We start from the raw sequence: 25,171 nt of genomic DNA, 5'->3' as shown, positions 1-25,171 counted from the left end.
TATATGTGCGCATAAATAATAGATTATAGTTGTTCGATTGTACATAGCTTATGATGTTAATAGCTTCCAAACACTGCGGGACGGTGACCAATCGATCGAATGACTCCATATTAATTACATCGTCCGATTAATTGTAACGAAATTATTCGATATTATTATGCGCATTGTGTGACTACTAGATAATGATAATATTGTACACGGAGTTATGTTGTAATTTGTTACGAGCCATCTATACGTGTCATAGATCATTTTAGGTCCGTCAACGCACACGAAACAATCGTAGTTTATACCGTACAAATCAGTGGTGTGTATTCGCGAAGGCCTTTAATCAATAGCAGGCAGGACAAAGTTTTCAAGATATTCGTTCGTCAAATTTGCCAAAAAAAAAAAAAAAATGTGTGACAACGGGTCCGTGACGAAAAATAACGTAAAAGATCCGAATTTCGGAACCAAACTCGTACACGCCGGGCACAACCCCGCAGAGTGGACTTACAACGATGTCGTACCACCGATTGCAATGAGCACGATATTCAATTCAAGATCGCCGGGAGTAATCGAAGTAAAATATTGTGTTACCTTACTATACATTTTAATTTACTATGACGTGAAAACATATTGTGTAGATAGGTTCTCATCGTTCATTTATTAGGTAGGCATATTATAATATATTGTTATATATGGTATATTAATATTATGGTTTACATTTGCATATGGTTTAAAAATTATAATATTATGGTTTACAGAATTAGGTACTTACTGTGCGTTTGTGTAAAACAAATAGTTGATAATGATCTGGATACGGTTATAATATAGGTTACGAAAATGCGAACTAACAATTGTAAAATGGATCAAATCGAATAAAGATCAAGATCTTTTTGATGGCGTGTCATTTTCGTCAGGAATGCTTTTGTGATGGGAACTTATATTAACTGGAAATCACTTCTTAGTAAACATAAATTTGGTATAGTATATTTTAGAGGAAAATTATTTTTAGAAATTGAAAATTGATGAAAATATAAATCAGGAAAATAATACATAATACAAATTCAAAATAGGTAAAATATTAAACAGGAAAATAATGAAATAAAATAAATAGGTATAACTTTCCTGGATTTTATAGTTCCTCTTATAGGTATTGGTACGAGGTACCTACCTAGATATTTATGGTTATACACAATGTCACAATCAGTGATGTACTAAACAGTCATGTTCACCTCCATTTTTCCTTTAATAGTATAATTCGAATTCTATTTTTTAAAACCACCCAAAGACTGTATTTTCAAATTCCCGATATTTTTTGGACTACCTAGGTACTTGTGTCCTGTGGTGATACAAACTTATATTTCTAGTTAGGTATTACGTAATACCATAAAATAAAATAGGTACCTATTTATTATAATACCATAGACCTATTCGCGCTGTTCTGCGGTAAGGTGGTATTATTGACTCAAAAGTCAAAAGTTATAATAAATAATAACAATAATATAATTATATAACATGTTAGAAAATTTAATATACACTATAATACACTATTATAATAATCAAATATTAAATATTGTGATAAATACAATATTGCCGGTAAAAAATAAAGCAACCTACTGTAATACTAATAGTAAAATAATTTACTTTAGTTATAGCAATATCAAAAAACATATCATGAACTATATTTGAATACTTGATATAGACCATCATATATCTGTTTGGACCATCTCCACTAGGAATAATTTTTCGTTTACAATGATGTAAAGCAGAACAGCACTTCCAAACCTTTTTTTAAAAAATAAACCCTACACTTGAACTGTTCAAGTCAAATATTTAAACCAATTATGGATTCTCTTATTTTTGAATTAAATAAAACAATGAGCGCTTATGCAGAGATCAATAAAAAATTTTCTTTTTTTTTCCGGCTTCAAACGTTAAGTATAACAGAAGTTCGAAAACAAGCAGATTATTTGAGGAAGTATTATCCCGATGATTTACCTGTTACGTTTACAAATTAACATAATCATTTTAAAAGGTATTTACTTACAAACTCAAATAAAAAAAAAATACCTAAAACTGCTTTAGAAATGTGTAAAATGATACATGATGATGACATTTAAAATATAAATCCTTACGTCAACATAGCACTCAGAATATTTTTATCATCTAATTATTGTTCATCGGAAAGATCTTTTAGTGCTCTAAAGAGAGTTAAAACATATCTAAGGTCTAGGACGACAGATGATCGGCTCACGACGCCCATGTGCATACCTAATACACTTTAATATAAACAGTTCAAGTTAAATATTACATCTATGTAGGTACCCACATAAATAACTATGGGCATTCGTGTATCAATGTAAAAATTAAAAACATATTTTTTTAATAGTATACTATTTTAGATTCTGAGCGAAGCGATGAATGTATTGATTTTACAATGATGTGTGTTTTATTTTCTAAGATTTGAAAATGTAATATAAGATTATCCAAAAGTTTATGTACCTTTATCAAAAAAAAAAAATGTCTACAAAAAAGTCAAATTAAATTTTTATGAGCGTTTGAAATTCATGTTTTTACAACATTTGATATTCGATTTCTCGTGTAAAATATAAAATATAAAAAATATTGTGCCTATGTATTTTTAATATTTTTCAACTGCTATTGTAACAATATATCAGGAGCCTTGCATTAAATTTTCACGCTTTTTTACACAACAAATAAAATTTTATTAATATTTATAGAAATAAAAAATAAAAAAGTTGAAAACTGACAATGTCCGTAAACAGCTCAAAAAGAGTCAAATTATTTTCAAACTTTTATCGAAAATGCTAATAAAAACATTCAGTAAAATTTTCAAACTGAAAATGTCCCTAAACAGTTCAAAACAAATCAAAATATTTTGAAAATGTTATCGTATATAGAAAATGCAAATATTAACAACCAGTGAAAAATTCATTTATATACGTTCATTTGTTTTGAAGTTACACCAAAAACTAAAATTTAATTTTGTCAAAAACCGGTTTTGCGTAAAAATTTCCGTTTTTTTTAAATTTTTTTTTTGTGTTTCCGGGCGCTTTTGAAAGCTATTGGGAATTTTAAATTTTGACCTCCCAAAAGTACCAACTAGATTCACTTTCCCATCGAACAAGATACTGAAATTGAAAATCGAAGCATTATGTCGACTACTAATCGTGTACACACACAAAAATAAAAAAATAAAAAAACACACATCATTGTAAAATCAATACATTCATCGCTCCGCTCAGAATCTAAAAAAATTCCAAGTATAGACATAAACATTTTTAGTAACAACTAAACATTTAAAAAAAGTATGTTGAAGATTAACTGGCCTCCACCGTTGTTCCGATGTAATGTCATGCATTTTTCGAAGTATTTTCTGGGTGTTGTCTGGGTATTGACGGCGGTTGACAAAATTGTTTAGAATGGTTTACAGTCAAGTGATTATACCTAACCTTTATTTTATAAAACTTATAGGGTTTCCATTCACCTGACACGATTGTTGACATTTGTTGTTCCTGAAAGTATATTTCTTTTTAAATTATTGGAATAAGTGTAGCTCTATCTCGACGTTCAACAACAAAAGAAACGTTTCAAAAACCCAAGACCCTTCTACTCATTTTCCATAGTACCTACCTATTCCCGTTATTAGGAGGAATATTTTCAGAACCAGAATCTGAGTTTGAACTATTGTCGTCTATTCAATTTGCACCTCTATAACCCAGAGAATCATGCCTCTATTATATTTCCTTAAGAGGACGTCACACCGTCAAACTACCTACAATATACGTATTATATAATAAGAAAAATATTGCTAAATATAGTGTTAGTGCCTACTGCCTATTGGTTTAAGAAATAACTGAATTTAAAACATTGTACTTTTTACTAATTTACTGTTTTTTAAATTTAAAAATATCAAAACAATATTTTTAACAATTATGAAATGAATTAATTTTTATTAAATATGTCATATCATGTAAGTGATTTGCTTATAATTTCAGAAAACTTAAATTTTTAGTAACACAGAAAATTCAAAATAAAAATACATAGGTTGGTGTGTACCTATCTATATTATTTTGATAATGCCACGGCTCAAATGCTCTAAATACTCTTGTAGGTACTCTTGTATTTAGTTATTAACAGTACATAGTAACAGTAACTTTAGTCAGTACATATTAAGTACATGACCGACCTAAAATGATTTTTAAAACATTATATTAATATACAATTTGATAGGTAGTTAATGTGTTGTCTTGTTGAAATTTTACACGATTTTATATAGGTACTATTTATTAATTACTTTCGAATAAAGATAAGAAACAAAAGAATAAAATAGTCCAAAATATAAATGTATAGATTATAATAATTTTAGTCATTCTATTCCAATAAAGCCATGAAAAATAATCAATATTTTATGCGAAATACTCGACAACACGCTGACATGTATGATTTTCTTTTAGGGCTTTTGAGCTTGATAACCCCCCTCCGTAAGCTCAGAATCTATGCTTATAATATTATGGTTTTAGGTATACTATTATTTATCTCGGAACGTTTTGAGTATTCACAATTTAACAGTTTTAATTTCAAAGATTCGACATTTTAATACCTATACATACTTGGCTACTTATATAGGTATAACATCGAAATATATATGCGGGACCGGTTTACTCGGAAAATATCTGGAGGGTTCGACGCGCAGTTTTACACTGAAATTACATATTTTATAAATACGTCGAAATATTCTTTCGATACGTGCATAGTATTAATACTTACGTATGGTGTGTTATAGGGTTTCGAGTACACGAGATGCGGCAACCCAATCCGGTCGGTGTTGGAGAAATGTCTGATAGCGCTGGACCACGCCGAGTACGCGCTGGCCTACAGCTCCGGCATGGCGGCCATCTCGTCCATGGTCAACCTGTTGGCGCCCGGCGACCACATGTTGTGCAGCTCCGACGTGTACGGCGGCACGTACCGGCTACTGAACAAGATGGCCAAGCACGCGGGCATCTTGTTCGACTTTGTCGACTTTTCCGACATGGCGACCATCGTCAAAAGTATAAGACCCAACACGAAGGTGAGACGGGAAGCATAATATCGTACCCGCGCCCATACGCCATTATATTATACTATAAAGCTCCGAGTTTAATATAGTTTTAAAATCTTGAAAAATTCAAAATAAGAACAAAATTATTCCTTTATTTAATTCTTATATTATTCTTCAATTTAAATTCTCTCAAGCTTATCAATCAAACTTAGATTTGTAGTAAGCTAAAAAGCTTTATAGTAAGCGTTTTTCTACAAATTCACAACCCTAATCATAGCCGTTTATCCGTGATTTACTTAAACAATATTGTCAACATTCCATTGTGCTCAAGAGACTGCTAAAAACTTCAGTTGAATATGTGCTACAAATTATGATATTGCACGAAAAAAGCTTAAAATAGGTAAATAATATAATGCTTCAAACAAAACAAAAGCTTAAGAAAAGAAATTAATAAACTATTTAAATACTATGAAATAAATATTCGATCAAACATTCAAAATAAAACTTAAAGGTTGTATAAGATACAGCAATAATATATTATAATTTATGAAGGACTGTGAATTGAATGCACTAAAAATCATAAAATATGCATGCATAAATAGGAAAAAAGGTACACCCTATAAAAATCCAAATTATGTTAAATAGACATAATAAAATAATAAATTTAGTACAAATTTACAATTATGAATTATGACGGGTAACTTTTTCAACTTTTGGTATTTTACTTATTTTGAATTCAGAACGAATTTCCTCGTAAAATATGCAAAATCATGAAAATATTCACTTAAGGGCCCGATTAGAATATTGTATAGTTAAATTAATTAATATAGAACAAAAATTAATGAATTAATAAATTCATCTAGGGACACATTTTATAACAACTGTCAACTATAGTATATTTTCAATTATGTAGTCAGTTTCTTATCACTGGAGCTTTAATACAATAACTATAGCAATTACACATTGACATTCTGAACACACGCGCGTGAATATTATATTTGGTATTGGTAAGTATCTATATCAATTATTTTGATACAATTATTTTACGCATCTGTATAGATTAATACATATCTATTTTGATTTATTGGCAGCTGCAGCTAATTCCTTACACTTCAGAATAATCATATGGGATAAAAACAGATCACTTATTTATTAACTATACATTTACCATTGTTATTGATAACTATTATACAAATATATATTATAAGTATTGTATAGGTATTTAAACTATTTGGATTGCATAGTTGTATGTTTAAAACATATTTTTTAATCATTTGAACATTTCTAATAACGTATAGATAAAATATGTGTCTTTTTCGTATTTATAATTAACTCATTCTGAATGAAAATGTCAAAATGTTGATTTGGACCCATAAATATTCAATACACACTTCCATACATTGTTCACATTTCATGTATCATTTTATAAGACTACACGTGTCAAAAGCTCTGTATTATATATTAATTTTTGCGCAAAAACATACCAGTAAATTATTTGTTGTTGCTTTTAGATTCTGAGCGGAGCGAGGAAGCTAGTGGTTTTACAATTGTATTTTTTTATTATTTTTTTTTTTGTTATATCCTGTATACAAAATTTCTACCAGAAGGAGTGCTTCGATTTCAACATATAGTACCTTATCTTTTAGAAAATTGGACCAATATGGTACTTTAGAGAGGGCATTTTTCGATTTGCTCAATAATTGTTTAATGCCACGGGAAAAACTACTGACAAATTACGAAAAACCGCTTAAAATGGGATTTTAATTTCTAACGCTTTGTTTATCACCGTAGCAACGAATAAAAAATTATAATATTATAATATTAATTTAACTTAAAGGCTATAATAAATAATAAAAATTTTAAAAAATCCAGACTGATAAACCGTCTCCGCTCAGAATCGTTTTTCTTATACAATGATATTATATCATTGAATTCAAGTTTAATACAATCCATTATACATTGACTCACTTGTAACGTACTGTACAGCAGAGCGACATCCACTTACCCGATTTTTTAAATTGTCTTCTTACTGATAGTTAATATAATGTTACCTATAGAATATATTGCATTTTTTTTCAGCTCGTTTGGTTCGAGAGTCTGTCGAATCCTTTAATGATCGTGTTGGATGTACAAAAAGTGTCTGAAGTCGTTCACAGGACTCGAGCAGACATTATAGTGGCCGTTGATAATTCATTCGTGACCCCCTATTTTCAGGTAATTATACTGGAATACAGGATTACATAAATGCATGTACGGTGTATCTAATTTCTTCTGTGAATCGTTTTTATCGTCCAGTTAATCAACTCTAGATCGTTATTATATTGCAAATCGATTTAGCTAAGTGATATTTGACAATTGGTTAGTTGATAGAGTATAGCCAAAAAGTGAAGGCGCAAATATTGTATTATAATATAATGACAGATTGAGTAGCCATTAGACAGTTATTACACCTTTTTTTTTCATATTATGGTATCACAACTGAGACGGACTGAGATAGTATTACTTCCACTTCAATTGCATCGTTTATTGTAGGTAAAATGATAACAGTAAAATTATACAAAATCATCAATATACATACAAACACATATTTTATAATATATACAATACATATGCGATACATATGGTGGGTAGAGCTTACATCTAAAATATATGCATATATACCTACATAATAGCTGCATATGATATAAATATATAATAAAATAAACAACAATTCTTTGGTGTTGGTTGGTCGGCACTCGGTAGGTCTTCCTAGGGCCCACACGGCCACACAGCAAGTTCGGAAGTTCCGCGATTTGGAGGGGTCTTCCGTGGAGCCTTTCCATGCCTATCCTGTCTCAATTCATCAACGTAGTTCACATTTAATGTGATTGACCTACCTACGTCTCGTATATTATGGTGTGATATTTAATGCCATAATAGCGCAAGCAAATATTTTAGGAAAATATTGTCATTAAGCACATTAGGTAGTATGTAGGTAGTATATAGGTAGTATAGGTAAGTACATAGGTAAATTATTTTTGATATTATATTTTTAAAGAAACTATAATTAAATCCATTAATTGGAATTTATGGGGAGGAATGTTTTATAATTTTAATCCATGCATGAATATTTTAGAAAATTGTTTTATCACTTATAGCCTATATAGGTATATTGTATATATAGTACTTTTTGTTACAAGAATACAAAAATACAATATTATACCTATCAAGCAAACTGTTATAATGTTAAAATATTATACCTCCTTTGAATTTTTAAATCATAAGAAATAATTAAAATTGTTTTTGTTTTGTTAATACACCTGCATATGTACAGAGACCGTTGGATCTTGGCGTAGATGTAATAATGTATTCGTTGAGTAAATATATGAACGGACATTCAGATATAATTATGGGGGCACTGGTTACCAACAACAAGGATTTATATGATAAATTATACGTTTTTCAATACAGTAAGTAACGTTATATAAATACGGTTTATACTTATATCGGCTATAATATATAGTGTCGTGGTATGATTTCAGCGGGGACAAAGTTTTCAAATTAAATTTGTAAAACATTACTTATTACAACTATAAGTTATATTATTATAATATTGTATATGTAATATGTCTGTAATCTGATATGACATTATAGGTAGGTGATTATGGTAGGTATACATGATTTGAACCGATAGTCAATACCTATCATAAACAACATGATTATTAAAAAATATTGGAGTTTTGAGCATACTTTACATTTGAATAGTATTTGCATGTCCGCTTCACAAACGATATAATATGACGTGATCGTTTGTGTAACTGCAATTACAATTTTTTTATTCTAAATTTCACTATATAGCTATATAATAGTTATTAAAAGCTCACTGAGATATTTCACAATCTATTTTAGTTGTTCATATACGCAATATTCCTCAAAACTTAAAAATTCAAAATCTCATTAAATCGTCGATTTGTTTTTGGCCGCAGCGTCCGGAAACGTACCGTCGTCGTTCGACTGTTACATGGTGAACCGCGGGCTGAAGACGCTGCACGTGCGCATGGAACGGCACATGAAGAACGCCACGGCGGTGGCCGGGTACTTGGAATCGCACCAGAAAGTGCTCAGAGTGAACTACACGGGCCTGGCCAGTCATCGGCAACGCGAAATCATCGAAAAACAGTTTACCGGCCACAACGGCATAGTGTCGTTCTACGTCAACGGCGGCATCGGAGTGAGCACAAAGCTGTTGGAATCGCTCAAGCTGTTCTGCATCACGTGCAGTCTGGGCTGCTACGAAAGCTTGGCCGCTCTACCGTGAGTATATGCCACGGGGAGTTTACCCATTACGGGGTCGTCCATAAGACACTCATCGTCGTTATTTTAGAAAACGTTATTGAAAATATTTCTTTTATATATGTTTACTGCGACTACTGCGAATGTCCGCAATTGGCGATGGACGATAGTGCTATCTGGCAGTCACTGGTTAATGTCGTCGTACACCAAATTCGTTGGTGAATGTTGGCTATTGATTAAATTTGTACCGTTTATAAACATTCACTAGTGAATGCGACATTTATATAACCATATTGGTGAATGTTGGTAATGGCCATATTATTTAATGTTAATCTGATCTAATCATACTATATCTAATACCTCTTCTAGTAGGTACCTATCGATACAGTAAAGGTATTGTACAAGTATTGATGATTTCGATAAAATGTTTTATTACCTTTATTACTTTTTTTTAATAAGCATGCGTATGATCAATAAATTATATAACTTAATGCCCATAATATGCTTTAATTTACTCGAAGTAAATTTTTTAATCAGCCTCTCCCTTTTAATTTTTAGATCCGCGCCTGAATGTGAGTGACTGTTTGCATTTTAAATAAATAATAAAGTGTAATTAATTTCGATAACAATTCTATCAGTACCTACGTATAAAGATCATAAAAAATAAGACAGAACACATCATCCGAGGTAGTATATCAATTATGAGGTCATGTACATTGAACCATAGCCTTTTCGTGACGTACCGATTTACCGACAACTAAATTTTCTGACACATTATATAATTCAAAATGTATTAAATGTATTACCAGCGCTGAGCATTTCATGCACTAAAAAGGTGTTAAATTATCATGCGCGTATGCACTAAAAAAAATTCCAAAAGTGCTCTATAAAATGATTTTATTATTATTTATTAACAATAACGACGATTTATCAAGGACTGTTACGTACTCACGTGCGTCACCACTCACCAACAAATTCTATACATTTACAATTTTAATATTTTATCGATCAAATATTGAACAATAAGAAAAAAAATGAAATAAAAATCATTAACATAAAATTAATCAAATCATGCATTTACTAAAACTAAACAATTATTTTAATAGAAATATTACAATTTTAACGAATGTTTAGTGAATTTTTAATTTTGACTTCTCGAAAGTACCAACTGTAGATCCAATTTTCTACAGAAAACCATAATCAAAGTTGATGGTCACAGCATTTTTTCCACTATAAAAAGTGTTTACAGAAACCAAAAAAAAAGAAAACAACATAATATACACATCATTTTACAATCAAACATACTACAGTGCTTTTATTTTATATTTGGGCGTTTTACAAAAATCCGCGTGGACGCACATCTTGCCACACTCCCCTCCCCTTCAATGACTCTACTGATTATATAAATATAATATTAACCCGGAGCCACAATATATTATATACTGTCGGTCACTTATTGGTCCAGCGAAGTTTTTACATTTTACGCTCGTTTGTGATGCACATTGTCCCGATTCCCGAAGAAGCCACACAATATAGTATCGACAGAGAAATGTATTCATTATATTATTTTATTTGTTCCGCAGACGTCCGGAAATAATTAATATTTTTTTTATATTGAAATGTTGTCGTATATAGTTGTAAAATGACGCACGCTTCGCTCACGGACGAAGAAAGGCAATCAACAGGCATTCACGATAATCTCATACGATTGTCCATTGGTTTGGAATACTACCAGGACTTGATCGACGACTTAGAACAAGCAATTCAAGCAAGCGGAGCCGAAGATAAATGTTAACGAATAAAACCAAATTATTAATAGATATTTTAAAATATAATATAAAAATAATAATAATTATATTAACCAATTAACATTAATGTAATTTGACACAAATAAAATACTATTTTAAACTAAAACACTATTACTTTTGAACAGAAGCTTTTAGTGCTTGTTCGAGATCGGCAATTAAATCTTCTTCGGATTCTAATCCCACGGACAAACGGATTAAATTGTCTGTAATGTTTAATGCTGCTCGTTCTTCTGCAGGAACTGAAGCATGAGTCATAAGTGCTCTGAAAATATAATGTATTATAAATTAATATAAAGTTGCAAAAATGTCTTCATTTAAAAATAAAGTTCTTTTTTTATAATATTGGTACAATGATAATGCACTACAGGTGGTTGTCTACTTTAGTTATAGTATTATTGCTAGTATTTATAATCAATGGTTATAGTAATATTATCTATATATAGAGAGTGGGTATAGCTTTCATCACGATGCACAAAGATTTTTTTTAAGGTTTTTTTAGGGTAACATAAAAAAGAATAATTTCTAGAATCACAATACTGCAGCAAGATTACTATAATTTTCCAACCAAACCATTCGAAAATTACGATGAATTGTATTAATTGTTATTAAATGTGGACATTTGTTGAATCACCTGAACAACATATTCGAAAAGTATCTATAATAAAATACAAATATGTATTATATAGAGTAGATATTTTAAGACTTTATAACGAGACTAAATATAAGAAATTTGATCATGAATAAGGATCTATCTTCGGGTGAGTGGGAAGGGTGCAAAATCTATCTGTTATAAACTTATGACTCATAAGTTTTAATTTAATAGACTTTAATTGTTTCAAGTATACATACAAAATAAATAAATATTTAAACGGTATGTGTGCCAATTTAAAATTGGTTCTTAAATGCATAGTTTAAGTCAAGACATGCTCAAAATAGGGAGGTTGTCATGGAGTTCGAACCAGACTACCTCTGCTGATCGGTAACTGATGGGGATACAATAAACAATGTCGTATAATTTTGTATAATATCTAGACAAATTATGAAAACTATCTATTTTTTTAAAATTATGTATAAAATTTCAATTTTGGTACCTAGCATTGTTATATTGCATTATGTATATAGTTATTTAGCCACCCACGTCATTTTTAAATCAACACTCTTCCCTAGGCCCCAACAATTTGAAAATTTTATAATATGTATACAATTATTTAAAGCGTAATTAATACTTTGTTAAATACAAATGGGATCGAATTTGCGATCGTTTTTTTTTCAGTTAAATAGGCTGATAAAAACGTTTGCCTCCAAATTTAAAAAATGTAATGATGCCACTGTGCCACCTTCCAAGTATATATGTATCAAAATATTTTAACAGTCCCTCCTCCACTGCCCCCGTTGAATATTCCTGAACCCGTCTCTGGTTTATAGGTATAATATAGGTTAACTTACGGATGATCAGCCAGACTCTCGAAACCACCGAGACTTTCAGCTAAGCAAAACACTTTGATTGCCTGTAAAAATCTAGTGGCTTCCCCGATGCCGCCTTTGATGTAAAACGACAACATGCCGCTGAAACCGCTGGTCTGACTTAAAGCCACCTTGTGTTGGGGATGCGACGGTAAACCTGGGTGCAGCACTTGTTCAACAAGTGGATGCTGTTCCAAGTACTTGGCCACAGCTAATCCGTTTTTCATGTGCTCCTTCATGCGCACGTGCAGGGTTTTCAGGCCGCGGTTGACAAGGTAACAGTCGAAAGGTGACGACATGATACCGCACGCTGCAGAAAATGGCAAAAGCAATTATCAATAAATATATTCAATATTCATAAGTGATGTTTTATTATGACAAATATTTTGTACGTTTTAATATAAATGTATGGTGAAAATAATAGCTGTCACGTGTGTACAAATAGTACCTATTATAATAAGTATCTATAATGATATGAACTATATTAAATAGAATAAATAGAATACAAATATAAATTTTTAAATATTATTGTTGATCTAATATTGTATAGGTAGGCAACACTAATATAAATGATATCCATTAGGCATTAAGACAGCCGGGACTGTGACCGGCGCGGAGAGTAGGTTCGTGAAGAACTTTGAAGGTCGGAGTACGGGTGTATAGCTGCGACGACCCGAGGGACACTGGCATTATGTATTTTTTTAATAAAGGGTGCAAATTTTTTTGAGTAGTTACAATAGGTACTTAATTACTGTATGCTTTTAATCCGATCTAAAACCGGTATTGAACCATGGTCGTCGAGGATTATAAAAGTTAAATAGTAAAGTATATAGTATAAGTATAATTATTATAGTCTTATCGAATCTTGAGAACCTAACTGAAATCAGATAATTCAACGTCTTTTTATTTTCCAAATGTAGTAGAAGTAGATACCTGTAACGCTGATAACTGTATATACGACAATAAGACACATAGCCATGAGAGTTGAGACGCCACTGTTGTCTATATTATCCATGCAAACAAATTATAATTGCATCATTAAATTATCTTAGGTTAATTAATTTTTTTTTTTAATTTCTGTTTTTATTGTCTATATATGTTTCTGAAAAGGTTATAATTAGGTACGTATTTATACAATTTTCAGTAATTTAATAGGTATATTACTTATTAATTATTATATATAATATATGTATAGGCAAGTATAGACTATATGGGCTATAGAGGGTGCTTAAAATATAATTACAATAAATCCTCCCCCCCCCAAAAAAAAAAAATCTGCTTGTGAATATGAAATTGAAAATTTGAGCATCAATTTAAAATACATTCATTGCTCCGCCAGAATCTAAAAGCAGTTGGATAAAAAATTGGAAATACGTTTTTCCTTTGAGGTTACAAAAATGTGAGCACTAATAACAGATGTAGATACTATAGGTATATATATTCACTTAATAAAATATTATGAACTATAATTTATAATTAACTTATACGAGTATAGATACTTACAGTTCTGAATGTAGGCTAGACGATCGTATAATTCTGTATCGTTTACGACAAGAGCACCCATTATGACGTCTGAATGACCATTCATGTACTTACTCAGTGAGTAGAGCACGACATCTGCACCCAATTCGAGTGGTCTCTATGTATAACAAAACACAATATGTAAACGAATAAATCTATAGTACCACGCGGAACGCGTGTCGTCATTATACTCATTATGAGAAAAATATTTTTATGGGTAATATGATAAATAAAAATGATTTTTACGAACTGTAGTAATTGAACGATGACCATAAATGTGTAACTACGACTTACGAGTAAACAATAATATACAAGACTTCGTAATCCAATACTTTCTTTACTTAATACTTATCAACATAAATATTTAAACAAAATCTATTTATCCGCTTTTATAAGCTCCTACTACTCCTACAAAAGCATTTTTTTATTATTGCAATACCACATGGATTATAATATAAATTATAAATAGTATAAACACAGTATAAATTGGTATAAATAGACTGAAATAAGTAGGTACTGTATATAATAAGTCATGACTCGTAAGGAAGTAAGGAACAAATTATTATGAACTGTTAATGTCTATATCTAGCGAAACCACAGCCAAGGGCGCCGGGTGGTGGTTTTGCAGCAGTTGCAGGGTATTCACGGAATAGATCGCGTCTGCGGATAGCCTTTATAGCTGGGAAGAAGCCGGTCAAAAAAAAAGAAGTCCAAGCCCGGGTGATACCCACCACCTCCTAACGAGGTTAGGTTAGACTACCGACCTATGTCGGACTGCCCAATGTCCCACGGTTAGCCTGAAATTTCCCATGTCCTCAAGGTATCGAGGGGATTATAATATGCCGGCACTGGTCGGATCGTCTTTCACCTTATCCCACAAATTGGTATAGAGCGCGGCGGCTGGCTACCGTGTGTCCTAATCATGTCCTACAGATGACGAATTAAGATTCAGACATCGGAGGGATTCTCCCACGTCTATCCAGAGGGAGGTAAGGTTAGGTGGTGAGATGTACTTACTTATATGTGTAATGTGTATACACAAAATACATTTTAAGTGAATTTAAAATACTATGTAAAACTATATCTAGGTATTATACATTACAATTATATGAAATAGGTGATTTAATGTTACGTTTACTTATTTACTTGGAAATAAGGTGTCTGGAACGTGTTGTCGACAACTATTATGATGTCTTTTCGTATGTTATGCACAATCGTCGAAATCGATTCCAAGTCCACAACTCTCATGCATGGGTTTGTAGGGCTCTCCATCCACACCAACTATGTACACACACGATTAAAATTTTTTTAGACGTTTAGAAATAAAATACCTGTATAATAATATAAGTACCAGTCAATTAATAAAAAAACACTTGTAAATAAACATTGCAGAAAACGAATTAAATGTCAAGTACAAGCATATTTATATATATACGTGCTCCGTTACCATTATATTATTATTATTGTTATTATAGTTATTATTATGACCTGTGTGCTAAATGCAAAATTAGTTCATTCATAAAATAATAACTCAATTTATTTGATATTTTAAAATCCACTTAATAACCACTTGATTGGACACGAGGTAAATACAATTATATAGATAAATAACGCGTACCCTCGTACCAATAAGAATACTGAGTAAAATATATTAATATACCTACTATAAATATTACCTTTATGGTAGCTACAGCCAGTATATAGGTATAAAAAAAAATTATATTGTAAAATACACCCATTTAACGTGAGGTACCACCCACCAAACCAATATCAAGCAGATTCACATAGGACATAATAATTAACAGTCCTATATATTGGCTAGAACAGTAGAATTCTATTACATGCTATTGTTTTATAAACACATATATGTTTGTACTAAATTATTATAGTGTTTCGTACAATCATCACAGACATTACAATAAGAAATCATAATATTAAAAGGTAGGTAAGTGGATGTCGCTCTGCTGTACAGTAGGTTACAAGTGGCTCACTTTAATGGATGGTGTTAAATTTGAATTCAATGATATAATATCATTGTATAATAAAAACGATTACGAGCGAAAACGGTCAGTCAGCCTATGATATTACCAAGTATATTTGATGATATTATTGTGAATAAAGTCATTTATATATAACCTATTTACGTGGAGCCTTGTTTTAAATTTTCAATCCTTAGCCATAAAAGTGAAACATTTTATACATTTTTAACTACAAAATAATTAATAAATTATAAATTTGATAAATGTTGTCAAAATTTGAACTTTAAATGCTTATAAAAAAAAAATTGTGCCTATGTATTTTTAATATTTTTCAATTGCTATTAGAACAATATATCAGGAACCTTATATTAAATTTTCACGCTTTTTTACCCAACAAATAAAATTTTATTGATATTTATAGAAAAAAAAACTAAAAAAATTGAAAACTGACAATGTCCGTAAACAGCTCAAAAAGAGTCAAAATATTTTCAAAATTTTATGGTGTATAGAAAATGCTAATATAAACATTCAGTGAAATTTTCAAGTATCTAGTCATTCGTTTTTTAATTACAATAAAATAAGAAAATTGTTACATGAGAAATCAAGTGAATATCAAATGTTGTAAAAATATAAATTTCAGATGCTCATAAAAATTTAATTTAAGTTTCTTGTAGACATTTTTTTTTTTTGATAAAGGTAGACAAACTTATGAGTAATCTTATATTACATTTTAAAATCTTAGATTTAAAAAGAAAACGTTTTATGAATTCTCAACTCAAAATAATTTGCTAATTTTCGTAATGTTTCCGTATTTTGTCAAAATTTGAACTTTAAATGCTTATAAATAAAAACTGTGACTAAGGATTTTTAATTTTTTTCATCTGCCTTTGAAACAATAACCTAGGAGCCTTCTATTAAATTTTCAAGCTTTTTTTACTCAACAGATAAAATTTTATTGATATTTATAGAAAAAAAAACTAAAAAAAATGGAAATTGACAATGTCCGTAAATAGCTCAAAATAAGTCAAAATATTTGGAAAATGTTATGGTGTATAGGAAATGCAATTATAAACATTCATTCAAAATTTCATCTCCCTACGGTCATTTGTTTTAGAGTTACACCAAAAACCAAAATCGATTTCCTCGAAAACAGATTTTACGTAAGAATTCCCGTTTTTCCTTAATTTTTCTTTTGTTTTTCACGTCGCTTTTGAAATTTTTACTTTTGACTCCCCAAAGCACCAACTAGATTCACTTTCCTATCAGAAAAGTTACTGTTGAAGAAAATCCAAGCACTTTTACCGTCCTAAAAGGTGATGACAGACAAAAAAAAAATAAAAAATAAAAAAAAACACACATCATTGTAAAATCAATTATACATTCATCGCTTCGCTCAGAATCTAATACAACCAGAATTTGGTTTTAATTTATCCTCATTTATTTATGTATACGGTGTATCTACTTATATTCTTGTTTCTAATAGGTATTTCAATCATTGACGAATCTGTTTTATACTGTTAAAAAAAAACTATCAAGATATTTTTTAAATTAAATAAATAATATTACCCAATTTGTAATACTTAGGTACCTATAATAATATCAACAATATAGTTAGTTAATAAAAATACAAAAGTTGATTATAATTTTTTTTTAAAGTATTAAATGTGATTCAGTAAATAATAAGGTGGGGGATGTAGTGGCCGAGCGGACTAAGGCGTCGGTTGCGACGCGCGCCGTCACCGGTTCGAACTCGGCCACGGGCGGCATTTTTCTTCGGGCAGGAGAAGCTCTCCGGAGAGAGAGGCCGCCATCCCCCCCCCCCCCCCCCCCCCAGACATGGCAGATACCTACAGGTGCCCACTTAAAAATTCTGCCAAAATAAACACACACGTGTTCAAAACCTACAGTACCCTTCCCCACAGTTCCACAGGCTAATGACCTCAGTTGTCGAAACCACAGCTCAAAAAAAATAATAATAAGGTATGTACGCGTGTTAAACAAAAGGATATTTTGAATTCATTGCAATTGATGACATTGATACATGTATTTACTCTAGTAAACTACAATGTCTTTCCAACGATGAGGGGGAATATGTTTTTTTCACATTTGTAGAAAATAAATTAATATAAAGACTAAACTGAATTGGATTAAAAGCATATTATTATGCCTACCTTCGACTTGAGAAATGTAATCAAATATTTATAGGTATCTTAAAAACATGCTGACATGCAGTTATAACTTTTAATAATATGGCATATCGAGGGGAAAATATATAAACGTGTTCGAATGATTGATGTATTATTGTATTATAGATTCGTTAAAAATTTCGCATTGATTTTTGTGCACACTCGAATAACTGCAGTGGTGTAGCGTTATATATATCATATAATGTGTGTTATGAACAGAGACGTACAAATTGTTATAGAGGTACCTACGTAAAAATCGCAAGAAGATGTATAAACCTTTGAACTTCAATAGGTCGACACGAGGTCAACTACACGGTGGTTATGAGATTGGAATAATATAGATACATATTTCGTAGTAAGTAAGTATATAAGTATGAATCAAATGTATTTAAATCACACAGTATCTACATTCTACATTGTTCAGACGAATATTAAGCGTTAATATAATATGTCGTATACATATACCTATAAACTTATATAATAGGTATATATAAATATAATTTATCACACAATCAGTGCTGATCAAGTGATAAACTTGAACGCGCAGATACCATGCAATATTTTTAGGATATAGCTTTCTTGAATTGGTCATTTTTTTACAATGGAAATTTTATCATGTATAGCCCACATAGACTATATATAGTGCTACTCTATGGTATAGCCTATGGCTGGGTTATCTATTATTTAGATTTTATAATAATTATCTAACCTTATTTATACGTATAGCGGTAACTATAGAGAGCCTTTATTATACAGGCTCTCTAGCGGTAACTGTCTATAACTGCAATATTGTATTTACAAACATCAAATCGATATAACTGTTTTTCATAGCTACAGAAAATATATGATTAGTGAATAGAAGTTCTCTGGTGTGGCGGCGGTTGCCCTAATCTTGATCATCCTTCCCACCCATCCTCTTCAAATATGCTACCAATAGCGAAGTTTTGTATATCTACGCGCTTCTATCAGGTTAAATGCTGACATGCATAGGCAAAATATAGCGCAAATTTTTTGCGGGGACCATAGATATATTATATAGAAAACAATGTTGTTTTATATATCTAAGGCGGGGTCAACCTAACTAAAGTCCCCACCCCATAATATTTTTTAAAAATGATAAAAGTACCTATATATATGTTTAGTATATACTAAGTACTACAATTTGAAATGAGGGAGTGAGGGGCGTAAGTTATAAGGTTATAGGTTAGGTTATAAGTTATAAGTCCCCATATTTGCGCCGCCAATGTTTATATTTATTAAGTTATATATATATAATTAGTGATTTATAAAATCTGACCCCTCACCTTGGTCTCGGGCAAAATCAATTTCGCTATGTTCTTGTCGTTAGTCATGTCAGTCATTGTGAATTTCACATTGAATTTAGACGCGATCTTCGAGAAGTACCGATTTGTGCCACCATACATGTCATCGCCGCACAGGATGTGGTCTCCAGCCTGCAACAGTTGGACCACGGCCGTAGTGGCGGCCAGGCCGGACGCAAAGGTCAGACAGTGTTTGCCACTATCCAGCGAAGCAATGCAGTTCTGCAACACATTTCTTGTCGGGTTTCCGCATCTACTGTACTCGAATCCCTGTCGTGCGGGGGAAAAAATGAATAAATATAATACCACTCGAATGAAGCCTAAAATTCTTGCTAGTTTATTACAATAATCTACAAATAATAACATTCAAATATTGATCAGTAATCACTATATTACTGCACCCCGTGTGCTATACAGGGAAGTTGGAGACTTGGCAAACTCGTGCGTTAGTATTTATTTGTGATTAATAAAATCGAGACTAACTTAAGTACTTAAGTATACAAGTATAATATATGTGTGTGATATTTCTTATGGTTAGAACCGTCACTGCAGTGTTCCATCATTTTAAAAACGGTTTATCGAATAGTTCAACTTAAATAATTTCTATAGGTTAAGTAGTGGAAATTCAATTTATTTTTGCGCTGTTGCTTGCAAGCAGTTTACTCTTAAAACCCTAAACAGCTGCGGGCCTATGACAGACTGTTTGTTGAAAGAAAAACTCACAGCATGATCGTTTGGACCGTATTGTTTGTAGGTGGTGGTCAACGAAATCGGAGGAACGACGTCTTTGAAAGACCACTGGTCGGGATTTTGACCCACGTGAATGGCTTTAGTTCCGAAGTGTGGATCGATCTTCTTCTGGCACTGGAGGTCATTCGAATCCGCCATTTTTTACTGAAATATTGAATTAAATAATTAGTAATAAAAAATAATAATAATAAATATTAATATAATAATAAATAATAATTTAATTAACACGCTATCACAAACCAAATTTTGTATCTAGAAAAAAATACAAATTCTGGACAAATTACGACTTTTTTCCAAGGTACTTAATAGTTTTACGTGTACAAAAATATTATATTCATTATTGTAAGTATATAAAAACACAACAATTACCTATATATATATGCTAGTATGCCACAGCAGTAGATACCTAATAATAATTGAGGTTTTGCAAGTTAAATAACTTAATTTTCACTTTGATGCCGAGAATACACAGTACCTAGGTACCTATACAAAGGAAAGTATTTTCAACTTCAATATATTTTCTGGTAGACAAGCGAATTTAGTATTTGGTACTTTTGAGGGTCAAAAGTAATAAATAATAACAGATGTAATAATAAATTGGGAAAAACAAAAAAAAATTATGGAAAAACGCAAATTGTTACATAACCCAAATTTTTATTCATTAACGATAATAGTGGGTCAGCGCGGCGCAATGGCTGAAATCAATCACGCAACGTGATTGAGAGTAAGCAACGACTGCTGCCACTAGTTCCCGAATGGGTGGTCATTGGATTCGTAGTGCGCAAAAACCTTGCCACACATACCTTATTCCTAATCAACCGTACCAACCGTCTCAACCCTACCAGCCTTACAGGCTAAATACCTTGGTCGTCGAATACTTAGATCTAATAACAAAAAAAGAACGATAATAACCCTCATAAAGGTACTTGAAGTTTTCACCAAATTTGTGTATAAGCATTTATATAAATACATAGTTTAATTTTTAAATTATTTTGCTTTCTGAGCTATTGCCAGGTATATATGCAATTTTCAATTTTTTCGGAAAACAGGTTTCGACCACTAAATTTTAAATGAAAAATAATTAATACGATTTTAATTGATTTGTTGTAATTCAAAACCCTATTTGTGGAGATTTGAAATTTTTAACTGTTTTACGTATATTATTATATTTTACTATACTTAAACGTTCTAAACACAATAATAACATTTTCAAAATAATTAGATTAATCTTAAATTATTACCTTTTTATGCCACAACCTATTCAACGGTAAGTCAATATTGGCTCAATAGGGAATAGCAATTATATTATAGCTATATACAGGGTGATTCACTAAGCATGCTCATTGCACATCCCTTATTTTCTTTAATAACTCTTTTATTTAAAATTTGATATTTTAAAATTCTTGAGATCTGTTGTAATATTTAAGGAGTGTCCCGTGGAGATACAAACTTCTGTTTTTTAAATGAGAACCCCCCCCCCCCTACAGCTGTAAGTTGTTAAATGGATAATTTTTCTGAAAAATTCTACGTATCAGAATCAAAATTCGTACGAGTAGTTTTTGAGTTATTTAACTTTGTGTTCTAAGGATAAAAGAGCAATGGTAATGGTTTCATTATAAGATACGAAACTATGTTGATTTGAAAATTTTAGTTATTAGAATTCATCTATCAACATAAATAATTTGTAAAAATGGCCCAAGGATAACAAATACTAGTTCCAATATTATGTCTATTTTATACTTTTGTAAAACCGTTTTTAAGTAAGTATATTATCCTTAGTACAAATATTTTAATATAAATATATATATATTTAAATATTTTTAGTGACTTACGCTGACGGTCTACGTTCAGAATGGTTTTTTGTATGCTATAATTATTTATCATTGAATTCAAATTTAACTCATCCATTACAGTGACCTACTCAATGACGAGATACATTTAATATCTATTGGCTGTATACCTACTGTATATATCAGAGCGCCGCGCCGGAGCAGTTACCTATATACTATCATTTGGGACGATTAATAGCTGATAGTTCATATAGGTTCATATAGATGTATGCTATTATATGGCCTAATCCTGCTATCGTGCAATGAGCATTCGTGCATATATCACGTGTTGTTCATAATATATATTATATTTTTCCGTTTTAGTAATGTAAATTTGACCGCATTGAATTTGATTAGGCAAATATGAAACTAATTATTATTTTCATTTTAAACTCATTATCCGTAGGTACGTATAGTATAGTATATTAGCATGTATAATACATTATAGTACGTAGGTATGTAATATAGAATAGAAACCAAAAGGAACTTTACATGCTGGTATTGCAGGAGTGTAGGTATATGCGTTATTCCTTATATGTTTTGTAATAATTTGTGTTATAACTAATAAGTATATATTGAATATTGATAACATATTAGCTAGTCATAGATAATAATATTATATTGTGTATATACTGTATAACTATAATATGCATATTATAATGTTATAAAGTTCATACCTAATTAAATTTTAAGATAATGTTTACATGAGCGTTTTTCAATTCGTATTTAATCAATGAAACAATCTTATAGGCACAAAAACATTTACATATTAGGTTTTGATAATTTAAACATTATAGGTATTATAATTGGGTATGAATTTTTTATTAACACTTTTATTATTGGATAACCTAACTATAAAGAGGTTGTAATAGATCAAGTAGGTAAAAAACATTACAGATACACCTACAGACTGAGTTATTATTTTCACAAAAATTCATGTTTACTTTCATTATAGCGGCGCAACTCTAGTATTTATTGAATATGTAATAAATTATTTAATATGTGTAATAGATATTTTTAAAATGTACTTTGCAATGAACATTATACTTAATATTTAACTGAAAATAATCTTTATTATAAGTTCATATACATATATTATATATAAATAAATACGACTACCTACCATCCGTGTTTATAAAATATTAGACATATATAAACCGAGACGCGTGTCCAGCGGGTAGGAAGGGTCTGTTCTATTGTATAATAACTGTTCACGATCTACTAATTCCGTAAAATGTCCGCAAACACATGGATTGCTTATTTTCATAAAAAAAAAACACTAGGATAATTTTGATAGGTATTTAAAAGATAAAAAACTGGTTTTGGGTAAAAATTCCCATTTTTTTTTTGTTTTTCCTGATTATTCTGAGGTATTTTCTTCTCTTTTGGTACCAGCACCACCCTCAAAGTTGAAGGTTAAAACATTTTGTTGCTCCAAAATATTAAGACAGTCAATAAGTATAATTACTAATTACTATAGTTAAATATTGAATTTGTTATATTGGTGGTGTTTTATTTATTTTTTCATTTTTTTGTAACACGTCTATATCTTCTATATGCATATTATAACAACTATCCGACTAGAATAGATGACAGTACCTACCTATATGTCAGAAATCGTATGATTAAAAAAGAACGAAATAGCAGGAAACGTATTGTGGAACCCAGTCTGCTTAACTAGGATTTGAAGTTATCTGGGATAGAGCACAACAAAGCTTAAATAAATTCAGAAAACAGGTAATTGAACGTGGTTACTATTGGTTACTCGTAGCTACATCCGGTCATAAAAAAATGTTATTTGGGGTTCTAGGACTTTTAGCACTAAAGAGACCATTAAAATATGCACTCATATAATATATTATATAAGCTCTTAAAAATGTGAATAATTAACTAAATATGTAAGAATATACCTAGTTAGTAGTAGTTACATGCATTCATTTTTTTTGTTTAATACAATAGATATAAAATAGTAGGTATAAATTCCTAGTTAGGAAATTTTTTTTTTCCAAACAATCATTTTGAATGCTACAATGTCACCTGCATTACAAAATTAGTATAGCATGAAAGCACGTCACGTAAATCAAAAATTTAAATTTTCCCAAATAACAAAAAAAAACAATTACAAAGATTTAGTATTAAGAATATTTTTATATTTGTCAACAGTTCAATGTAAATTCTAATTGCCAATTGGAATAATTAAATATTTAATTAAATTACATTTTTAATTGCCATTAGGTATTATTACCTATTATGACTTCATATATTTTTTAAATTATTATTACCTACTATACACTTTAAAACTGATATTTTACTTGAATTTTCATTAGTACTTAGTACTTACCCATGTATTTTAAAATTTTTTTATTTAAATTTTTTTTGGATACCTATCTTACTATTATTTTACCAATATTATTTTGATAAAATAAATAAATTATTACAACAATGCATTAATTATTATTTATTTGACACTCAACAGTAAACATATCCTTGGTTAAATTTAAACCAGTTGGTTTTTAAAATATAAATACATAACTATATAACAAAGTATATCGGTATAGGTATATTTTATTTATATTTCTAAAAAAGTAAGTACTTTTTCGAATACCTATGAATATATAAATAAGTAAGTACTGAAATAAAATGATATTTAGATTTCAGAGTAATATATTATTAGGTATGTAAAGGTATTTGAATCATTTTTTTCCTAAGTACTCAGAATAACTACTGCCCATACGTAGGTACTCATGTTAGTTAAATGCCAACAATTGTAAAATATTAATAATTGTATTAAACTATAATATATAGCACAACTTGAATGCGAAAATAACACTTACAATATTCGGTTTCGGTGTAATTATTTGTTGGACGGCGAGCACGTGGCCTAGTGAACGGCGTTGTATCAAAGGAAGGTTTGACTCCACTGCTCCAGACAAACTCCACTCCGGTTGTCAGACTGCCACACTGGTGCTGCACGATCAGGTATCGGTATTTTA

General features: G+C 30.5%; 2 protein-coding genes across 2 annotated transcripts; one reads left to right on the top strand and one right to left on the bottom strand.

Moving 5' to 3' along the window:
• The first annotated feature begins 194 nt into the window (after positions 1-194).
• LOC132948839 (putative cystathionine gamma-lyase 2) lies at positions 195-11,233 on the top strand. The gene is made up of 6 exons (XM_061019497.1): positions 195-559; positions 4,790-5,077; positions 7,127-7,261; positions 8,361-8,496; positions 9,013-9,340; positions 10,955-11,233. The coding sequence occupies exons 1-6, from the start codon at positions 395-397 to the stop codon at positions 11,112-11,114; spliced, it is 1,212 nt and encodes a 403-aa protein (XP_060875480.1). The 5' UTR covers positions 195-394; the 3' UTR covers positions 11,115-11,233.
• Positions 11,157-25,171, bottom strand: LOC132948840 (putative cystathionine gamma-lyase 2). The gene is made up of 7 exons (XM_061019498.1): positions 25,013-25,171; positions 20,323-20,493; positions 19,582-19,869; positions 15,259-15,393; positions 14,095-14,230; positions 12,574-12,901; positions 11,157-11,389 (listed from the first exon to the last, which is right to left on the bottom strand). The coding sequence occupies exons 2-7, from the start codon at positions 20,485-20,487 to the stop codon at positions 11,239-11,241; spliced, it is 1,203 nt and encodes a 400-aa protein (XP_060875481.1). The 5' UTR covers positions 20,488-20,493; positions 25,013-25,171; the 3' UTR covers positions 11,157-11,238.

The sequence above is a fragment of the Metopolophium dirhodum genome, chromosome 7 (genome assembly GCF_019925205.1).
Source record: "Metopolophium dirhodum isolate CAU chromosome 7, ASM1992520v1, whole genome shotgun sequence".
In the NCBI taxonomy this organism is placed as follows: Eukaryota; Metazoa; Arthropoda; class Insecta; order Hemiptera; family Aphididae; genus Metopolophium; species Metopolophium dirhodum.
The sequence above is the reverse complement of the archived record's forward strand: the minus strand, read 5'-3'. Positions and strand labels throughout refer to the sequence as shown.